This window comes from Amphiprion ocellaris, chromosome 18 (assembly GCF_022539595.1).
Source record: "Amphiprion ocellaris isolate individual 3 ecotype Okinawa chromosome 18, ASM2253959v1, whole genome shotgun sequence".
NCBI classification, from domain to species: Eukaryota; Metazoa; Chordata; class Actinopteri; family Pomacentridae; genus Amphiprion; species Amphiprion ocellaris.
This window is the reverse complement of record NC_072783.1, coordinates 23,197,110-23,207,113: the sequence shown is the minus strand read 5'-3', so window position 1 is coordinate 23,207,113 and position 10,004 is coordinate 23,197,110. Positions and strand designations below refer to the sequence as shown.

Below are 10,004 nucleotides of genomic sequence, written 5' to 3'. Positions count from 1 at the left end.
AATTTACCATTTTTTAAAATTAGTTTTATTGTAAAGTTGTAATTATTAACATAAAAGCATCACGTCCCAGTGTGTTGTATTTCTGACAGCAGGACTTGCTGGTAGACAGTCGGTCCTCCAGGGGGCGCTCTCTGTTTTCTTCATCCTACACGCTGACCTCTGCCCCGCTGCCGTCATCCGACTCTTACCGGCCTCACGTTTTCCAACCGTGACCTCAGAGTGTCGGTGGACCGATGCACGCCTCCTAGCATTAGCTTTAATGAAAGCCGGAGGGGAACCAGCACAAACACATTAGACTGACTGTCGGTTTTACCGTGTTTCCTTCCGACCTGCTCTCCGTCCACACCGCTACTGTAACCCGGCAGAGAGGAGCGGGCGAGCAGAAGGACATGGCCACTATCGAGGAGCTTTCCCCCGCTGCGGGCCCGGTGTCCACCCGGCCCCCGGAGGACGAGATAGACGACGACGAAGATGAAGATGTAAGTTCTCTGTCATTCACGAGTTGTTGGGAAATACGTAGAGAATGTAAATTTTACACGGAGTCGCGCTGTCTTGTTGGCAGCTGCTCATTTTCTCAGTGAAACGTAGCTAACATGGCTGCACCGTGGCTAACCAGCTAGCCACCTGAGCTGTTATCTTTGATGTTCCACATGTCTGCTGTAATGTTAAATAATGAGTTCATTTAACTACAGTGTTAATATCTGAATGATATGACAATGTCGCAGAGGATTTCTTTCTGTGTTAGCACTAACTAAGCCAAGCTTAAGGCAATATAAACTACAATTTCATTCATCTCCTTAAAACATTTCAGTGTAGTGAAGTTGTTGTTTGGTGTTTTGTGTCCTGAAGCTGGATGAGACGCTGATGGAGAGGCTGTGGGGCCTGACAGAGATGTTTCCTGACACAGTGCGTACAGCTGCTGAGGTTTCTGCACAGTGCTCTGTGTCACTGGTCAAGAAGTTTTACAGGTACGTCTTTGCAGCGTTTTCTTCTCACTCTATCAACGTAATGATGTATTGACTGTCACGATCTCCCACAGTAATTGATAGAGCACTGGAAAAGCGTGTGCGAGTAAAGAATGCTGTTATTATAGTAGTATAATGCTACAACCTGAGAGGTGTCCCTATGATAAAGTATCTGATGGTGTCCAATAATTTACAGCTTGTTTAGGCTAATAAACATCCTCTGTCACACGTTATCTATGTGTTACCTCATAAAGCACTAAATGTATTGAATAGTTTCAGTTATTTTCTCAACTAAATGATTAGTTGTTTGATCTTGTGTGCAAGTGAGAATACTGTTGCTTCAAAGAAACTTGATTTTAAAACGATGCAAATGTGCTCTAAGTGACATAGCTGCTTTACATTCTTAAAATGCTGGTGGCTGTACAAGGTTATGCACCCAGCTATAAAGATTACTTTCACTACTGATTAATCTGTCATTTATTTTCTCAATTAACTGATTAGTTGTTGGGTGTATAAAATGGCAAAAAAAAAAAAAAAATGGCAAAAAAAATGTCAGACCAGTGTTTCCAAAAGACCCAGATTACATCCTCTTGTTTTGCCCACAACCTAAAGACATTCAATTTAGTTTCATGTTACTAGAAAATAGAAGGTGGAATCAGAAAAATGACGCATTCTTCAAACAGTTACAGCCATCGGTTATCAAAATACTTGGTGATCAATTTTAAGCAAGCAAAACTACAACTGAGACTTTAGCTGATACAAAAATATGTAAGTTGAATTTAAACTAATGACTCTATCTCTTTAAAAGAGTTAATTTAACATGTTACTTCTACATGGTAGCCCAGTGGTTTAGCAGCTTAAAGGCTTATTCTAATGTTTGATTCCTGTAGCAGCTATTAGTCCAGTCAGTATATTTTTGAATTGTAATAACTAGATGATATCACTGCTAGAGTGAATAGGAATGATTGGGTTTTGTGAATGGTTTATAAAACTGTGACTGACAGGAAACTTCAGTTAGACAAGATGCACTGTCTCAGATATATAGTCTAGTTACAAACACCACACTCTTTCTACACCAACACTCCCATCTAAACCCTTTTATAGTCTCAACATCAGCAGACTTAATCTGCTTAGCGTGCTCCCTAATTGACTACCTCTCACAGACAGACAAATTTAACCTACCTTCTCAGGTCGTCCTTCATTAAACACACACTACAATTTAGGTCTGATGTGTGTCCCATCATCATGTGCCCCATACTGTGAAGTAACACAGTTTTAAGAACAGAAACTGATCAATTTGTTCTTTTGTTTCAGTTTCTCCCGCTCTGCGCTCTGGGTGGGCACTACCTCCTTCATGATCCTAGTGCTGCCTGTTGTGTTTGAGACAGAAAGACTACAGCTGGAGCAGCAACAGCTACAGCAGCAGAGACAGGTGAGTCCTCAAAACGACAGTAAAACATCTGAAGAAAAGAATGTTTTAATCTTAGAAGTAGCGCTCAGTTGTAAAAACTTGCCTTAACAATTGAAATATTCTGTTTGTTGAAGATTACACCTGAGTCCCGTATAGATGTTTTTTGTAGAGATGTAGGTCAGGACTATTGACAATGGTGCTATCAGTTTGACCAAATCATATAAAATCAGTTTTGCTGCGACCGAGTATCGGGAATTTTAGAGACATTTAACTTTTTGGTCCCGGAAACGGTGTGAGAGACTGATGTGAGTTAGTGTCAGCAGTAAATAATACTGAGCGGTAAATAAAATTTGGTACCATCCATATACCAGTGACAGCAGAAGCTGTACTTTCTAAGAACTGATAGTAAAAGAAGCAGATGTATTGCTAAAAGAACAAGAAGAAGAATTAACCTTTGAGTGTCAACTGTGGTGTACATTATCAGTATTTAGAGTGCTCACTGATTTGTTTCGGGGAACAACCTCACTGATGTGGCCAAGAAACTATCGTAACAGTGCAGTGGAATACATTGATGAACCACATGAATTACTGACTCTTTTCCTTGTAGATCCTGTTGGGGCCCAACACTGGAATGTCCGGTGGGATGCCGGGCATGATGCCTCCTGCACCTGGCAAGATGTGAGAGACAAGACGGGTCGACATGAGCCTGAGATCTGCTGCTAATGATACAGCAGGGTCACTCTCAAGGAGAGACAGAGAGACAACGGAGAAGAGAAAAGAACTGCATTAAAAAAAAAAAAAAACAGGCAAAAGCTGTCCGACAGCATTGCCGTATCAGATCGGAGAAGGAGGAAGATGTGATGCACGTCTAAAACTTCTCTCTCACTGTCTCTCCTTACTCCTGACGTCATGCAGAGACTGATTTCCAGAAGCACTGCTTCTGTTTTCATGTTCTTTTTTTAAAATAAATACGTATATCAGCATAAATAATATGTTCTGTAGAGTATAGCTGGCGCAGTTGGACAGAAAAGAAAAGCGTGAAGGTTATCAGTCGGTGTTTCCATCTTATGTACTTGTTGGTTCCACTCGTGTGGAGGATGATGTTTGTAGAGTAACTGACAGACAGATCTGATCAATTGTGACAACTGTAGTCAGTATTAACTGATAGCAATGGTACCGACGGTGTCTACTTCAGGTTCTCCAAAGTAAGGATGCTTTTTTAAAAAAAAACGTGTTTCTGTCTCTACTTTTGTCACAATCCATCAGTGAAACGTCTCTCACGTCAATCTCACCACAGTTACTCATTTTATGACGTTTCTCTGGTTGAAATAGTGAATCCCATTATGCAACACCAGAGCATCACGCTGCAGCAGAGATTGTTCTCTTTCTTTGACAGCATGAGACATGCAACATTAGGTTGTAGAGTGGTAACGTCATGTTTTTCAACAAAAGCAGTTGTGGTGGTTGATAAAATTTTGATGCCGATGTTACTCTCACAAGTCCAGTCTTAAGAGAATGTTTTCCATGTTGTCATTCATGTGGTAATTTACAATCTCTTCCTCTCAGTAAGCAAACCCCCGTCTCTGTTTTGGGTTCATCATGACTGCAAACATTAAAACACCAAATCAAACCGAAAGTCTTGTGTCTACTTTCAGCATGTTAGCTGAGTGTTTCAAGAAGTACAATTCAATTATGGAACTGCCCATACTGCATTTAAAACAAACGACAGCGGGCGTGCTGCTGTTTCTTTATTTAAATGCCTTGTGGCCATAACAGGATTCTTTATAAATGGCACATAAGTATGTTAGATTTTCCTTGTAGACTTTTTCACAGCAGACTGTCCTGTAACAGCAGAAAAAATAGTAAAATGTATGGTTATGATCATGAGAGCTCTGGAACTAAAGCAGGTAAGTAGAACTGTTTCATGTTGGGACATGTCGTCATCTGCCATCATAAAGTGCCATTAATAGAGACATGAAAATAAAGTTCTTATTGTGTAATACATCTATTACCAGTCCAGCAGGGCCTATAAAACACCAAAAATATAAATACAAGCCATATCCAGAATACAGTGAATGCAAATGATACAACAGTCCATACGTTTTTCTAAAAATTATGCAGATTCATAATTTAACATAAATCATAGCATGCACTTTATACAAAAGCACATATCCAATGCGGCATTCGTGGCCCTTTTCTAGCTCATGGTCCTGATCGTTGAAACCAACAGGTTCCATACAGCCAAATACAGCAACTAATTGGCATTAAAAAAAAAAAAAAAACTCAGACCCGCCATAAATCATTTTATGGAGATGTTTCAATTAGATGAGGTCATTAAAACCGACATTACAGCCCCCCAAACCGAAAGCAATATTTATTCTTGTGTCAGTCATGCACTCTTCGTTTAGTTGGTCAATTGAATTTCGAACTGTACGTAAATGCGCCTTAAGTCGGAGCTTCCCGCCACTGGCCGCTAGCAAGTCACATCAAGAGGCCAAGAGCAGCTATCTTTTAAACTTTTAACAAGATATTGTTTTGCCAAGAGCTTAATAGCATCGTCGTTGGCTCGTTAATATAAACGAATAGGCAAATTAATCAGTTCTGACCGTCTTGTTCAGTATTTCAGTTTGTATTTTATGGTCTGTTGTTGACCAGTGAACGGTAAGCTAACAGCTAGTTTAGCTAGCTTCTCCGACCTCCACTGAAGGTTTTGTTAACTGACAAGTAAAATACATTTTATCTTTACTGTTTAACAAATTCAGCACCAAATATGAAAGTTGTAGAGGATCAGGTTGTTGAAGATGACACTTGTTTACAGGATGATGAGGTAAGATATGTATTTTTTTCAATTAATAGCTAGCTATATACATAAAATTATTTTAATATGACCCTCACAATTAATGAAGCTAGAGTCTACAACATCAGTTAATAAACTTTTTTTTTATTATTATTCAGAACAACATTTTAGGTACAGACACTACAAAAATAGTATGACAGACTAATAATTTGTCATAATTTATTAGTAATTTAAGTTTTGGCTGTTTTCAACCTCCTCATGTAGACTTTATTTTTCTCTAAACCCAACAGGAGTCTTTCTTCCAAGACATTGACCTCCTACAGAAACATGGAATTGTGAGTAAACAGCTGAAACATACACAAGTACAAGTCAATATCTATTATAACTATGTGACCATCACGCTGTCCTTTCCGATGTGTGACCACAGAATGTGGCAGACATCAAAAAGCTGAAGTCAGTGGGTATCTGCACCGTGAAGGGGATCCAGATGACCACACGCAAAGCTCTGTGCAACATCAAGGGCCTGTCGGAAGCAAAGGTGGAAAAGATCAAGGAAGCAGCTGGGAAAATGCTGGTAAGATATGACCTGTACTACTTTTTCTGTGTTCCATAAGGGCTGAGGTGTGCTGGGAGAAGTAACATGACACAAGGGTGGCACACAAGTACAGGTTAAAGCCGTGTGTAGTTGGGGTTAAGTTACAGATGTCCATGATTTATCAGCTGCTCCACCAATTAGCAATTTTTCCCTCTTAATGTCTCTCATGGTTTCATTTTGATAAATGGGCCAATGATTCAATATCTCACAGGAAATTAGAAATGAGAAAAAAAGGCAAAAACTGAAATCAAAACCCTCTTCTTCTATTCTCTCCCATTAATCATCTTACCAGTCCTTCGATTTATCTGCTCTCTCTGCATATAAAGCTATTTAACCTAGCTCTAGTATCATGCTGCTTACACAGTGATGTTTCACTAATGATTATCAACAATGTACGAACCAGTGTTTTTGCTTAATTACATTTTACTGCCAGTACTTACGTATTTTTACTGGTAATGAGTATTTTTTTGCTGTACTGGAACTTTCACCTAAGTAAAGGATCTGAATACTTCTTTCACCCTCACTGAAATCATTTAGAATTGAAATTAATTTACAGTATTTGTATTTTAGATGATTCTTCTTATTATCTCATTGTAGAGTGTCGGTTTCCAGACGGCCTTTGAGTACAGTGCAAAGAGGAAGCACGTGTTCCATATCACAACTGGGAGCCAGGAGTTTAAGTTAAGATCTATTCATAATTTTTTGTTATCATGTGGACTGTATAATTTAATGAACATGTACTGATAATGTAAGATCAGAAAAGTTGCTAGAGCTTTCAGTGTTTTAAAAGTAAAAAATGGTTTATTTGGGCATTTGGACATGATTGCAAACAACAGTAAGCATATTTGGTCCACATACAGTAAAGGCAATGAATTTGTGTTACCTTATGCAACAGAAATCTACGCATTTTCCTGAAATGCCAATGAAAAAAAAATAGTTGAAATAAAACTTTCTGAGGTGTGAAAAAATTCCTCCATGCCAGAAAACCCTGAAATAGAGCTTATTTATTATCTTAGCTTGGCCTTGAAACAATTAATTAACATTATTTAAGTTTCAGCCGACACTAAATTGGTAAATGTGTAAAATTGTTCCCCATTACCAACAGCAGCATTTGATAAATATTATAAATGCCATAATTGTATATCTTTTTTTACTTATGCCTGTATCTCTGCAGCAAACTGTTGGGTGGAGGTATAGAGAGTATGGCTATCACGGAGGCCTTTGGAGGTGAGGAGACACCCTTTTGTAATGTGCTCTACAATGCCTCCCTGTTGTTTAATGCGGTATACTGTGTAGTTTAAAATCGTCACACAAAATAATGCCACTCTGTTTGCTGCGCTTCCTCCTTCAGAGTTCCGCACAGGGAAAACCCAGCTGTCTCACACACTTTGTGGTAAGCGAGAAGCCTTTTCACACTGTCTACTACAAAGTGCTTAAAACAGCTGAAATAATAATTAAAAAAAAGTGATAAAACTGATTCTGTGTCGGTTTTGTTCAGTCACTGCTCAGCTGCCAGGTGAGGACGGATACTCTGGTGGAAAAGTCATCTTCATTGACACAGAGCACACCTTGTATCCTTACAGTGGGAACAGCATTACAACATTTGATATGTTCACTTTGTTTAACGTTGCAAATCTCATATTGATTATATTTAGGAATTTACTCGTGTATCATGTGTAGTTTTTGTTCCAGTAAGAGGTTTGACTAAATGTTTCTCCATGGTCTTGTCCAGTGACTCCTGGCATGTGCTGATTTAAAAATACTGTTAGTGAAAGACATTGTGTTACCAGACATCATAATGTATCTGCTAATATTTGTCCCATTATCCTTGACTTATACCTGTCTGATTCCAGCCGGCCAGACAGACTGAGAGACATCGCTGACAGGTTTAATGTGGATCACGATGCTGTGCTGGACAATGTGCTTTACGCCAGAGCCTATACTAGTGCGAACAAACGCTACAGTTCATTTCGACTACAGCATTTTAATAATTTGTGTTGTGCAAAGACTGAAGAATTATGTGAAGTTATTTTCTTTTCAAATTGTGTCTACCTAGAAACTTTCTGCTCTCTCTGCAGGTGAACACCAGATGGAGCTGTTGGACTTTGTAGCAGCCAAATTTCATGAAGAAGGAGGAGTGTTCAAACTGTTGGTAAGTAGCAGCACTTTATCACAAATTTATTCTCCTTTCTGTTTTATTTATAAGCTCTATATAGTAAATCGAGGTCAACATTTTTTTGTTTTTATCAAGCGAATATGTTCAAGAAATAACTGCCATGGCATCTAAAAGTAAGGCAACTTTTCATTCCTCTTGTTCGCTCCTCTGTTAGATCATTGACTCCATCATGGCTCTGTTCAGAGTAGACTTCTCTGGTCGAGGGGAGCTGGCTGAGCGGCAGCAGAAACTGGCACAGATGCTTTCGAGGCTGCAGAAAATCTCTGAAGGTCTGCTGAACCAGAAATGTCCACGGGCCTATGTAAAATATGTGCATATATTTAGTATCTAATGTATACAGAAAATGCAGAAGTTGGTGATTGTTGACTGCTGTTTTTTGTCTTTGTGATCAGAGTACAATGTAGCCGTGTTTATTACCAACCAAATGACAGCTGATCCTGGAGCAGGAATGACGTAAGAGATTGCAAAGTCCTTCATTTAGAGTAAATAGGATAAAAATTTGTGCAGAGGGCATTCTATGTAACACTGATGAGATTTTTTTTTTTTTTTTACTACGGGCTCATTTCAGGTTTCAGGCTGATCCCAAGAAGCCAATAGGGGGACACATCCTGGCCCACGCCTCCACCACACGGATCAGCCTGAGGAAGGGGCGTGGAGAGATGAGAATTGCTAAGATATTTGACAGGTATTTAGCAGTGTAAAATTAAATTTACACTGTCTCCAGATCAAACCCATGCAAACAGCATGGTCAAAATTGTAGATGTACCCCAAAATAGTTTATAATAAACAAGTTAAATGCTATGTTGTTAATGGTTAAAGCCACCAACGGCCACACCACATTTACAAAAAACAATGCATCTCCAAAATCTTGCAGAGGCTTTATGTAGATGAACCTGCAGGAATACATTTACATGGCATGTGAAAAAGAGCGTTGATGAACAAATAGTCTTTCATCATAAATAAAACAAGGTTAGTGTTCACAATGCATGTTTATAATGGAATTAGTAATCTAATTTACTGACTGTTGGAAATTTAAGAAAAAAGTTTGAACATTTTCAGATTTCAGCTTCTTTTAATTTGATATTTTCACAAGAAAATAAATATATTCTATTTCTTCCTCTGACAGCTAAAAACAGAGAAAAAGCAAGACATGTTTTTGAGGAGGTCATCTTGGGCTTTAGGGAAACAGTTATCAACATTTTTCACCATATTCTGACATTGTACAAACACCTAACCAGTTAATGGAGAAAACAATTGACAGATTAATTGGCAGGGAAAATAATAATTAATTGCAGCCCAGCTTGCAAATAAATCAAATCACCAGTTTCCTTGTCTTACACTTTGTTGAAAAGTACAGAAACTGAATAACTGATGATCAAAATAGTTGGTATTGTATTTATTAGTTGACAACTTCTTAAATAATAATTGCTGCTCTAGCTAGTGTACATTATGTGGGTTTCAATAATAATTAGCAGGAGAAACGGAAACTTGAGGACTTGAGTCTGACCTGACACATAGTATTGGACCTTAGTGACCTAGACTCAAACTTTTAAACAAAGAAAACATTTAGGGCTCGACTTAGATTAATTTTAGTGACTTCTGCGACAGATTTGCTCCACTTATCCACCTCTTTGTCATTTCCTGCAGTCCTGATATGCCTGAGAACGAAGCCACCTTTGCCATCTCTGGTGGAGGAGTTACTGACGCCAAAGAGTGAAAGACAAAAGGAAGAGATGAGACTAACATGTTCACATTGTTCTCTGCTCAGCTGTGAAGTTATTGTTTTTTTAATTAACTTATTGATAGACTACCCTAATCTTATATAACTTGTTACAGTTACACTAGCAGTTTTGCACTGTGGTATGTTTTTAAGGATGTATTCTGCTGTATTAATATGCTCCGTGGTGTTTTTCACTGTGTTTCAGGAGTGTTAAAATAAACAAAAGGCTATTAGTTCTCATTTTACAGCTAACTGATGAATGTTTGCTTAGTTTCTATCAATGCAGGTGAGCAGCAGTCCTGTGCTGGCCTCTAGCGGGGTTTGCCGGCACTGCAGCTGC

At 38.6% G+C, this 10,004-nt stretch overlaps 2 protein-coding genes across 2 annotated transcripts; both read left to right on the top strand.

The window, feature by feature from the left end:
- Positions 1 to 175: 175 nt before the first annotated feature.
- On the top strand, positions 176 to 4,012 carry tomm22 (translocase of outer mitochondrial membrane 22 homolog (yeast)). The gene is made up of 4 exons (XM_023274852.3): positions 176 to 479; positions 850 to 968; positions 2,280 to 2,397; positions 2,984 to 4,012. Exons 1-4 carry the CDS (start codon positions 390 to 392, stop codon positions 3,056 to 3,058), a joined length of 402 nt encoding a protein of 133 aa, XP_023130620.1. The 5' UTR covers positions 176 to 389; the 3' UTR covers positions 3,059 to 4,012.
- Positions 4,013 to 4,157: 145 nt separating this feature from the next.
- On the top strand, positions 4,158 to 9,841 carry dmc1 (DNA meiotic recombinase 1). The gene is made up of 13 exons (XM_023274843.3): positions 4,158 to 5,203; positions 5,464 to 5,508; positions 5,601 to 5,747; positions 6,366 to 6,448; positions 6,943 to 6,995; positions 7,120 to 7,161; positions 7,267 to 7,339; positions 7,622 to 7,713; positions 7,847 to 7,920; positions 8,099 to 8,213; positions 8,337 to 8,397; positions 8,513 to 8,629; positions 9,592 to 9,841. Exons 1-13 carry the CDS (start codon positions 5,147 to 5,149, stop codon positions 9,659 to 9,661), a joined length of 1,029 nt encoding a protein of 342 aa, XP_023130611.1. The 5' UTR covers positions 4,158 to 5,146; the 3' UTR covers positions 9,662 to 9,841.
- Positions 9,842 to 10,004: the final 163 nt, after the last annotated feature.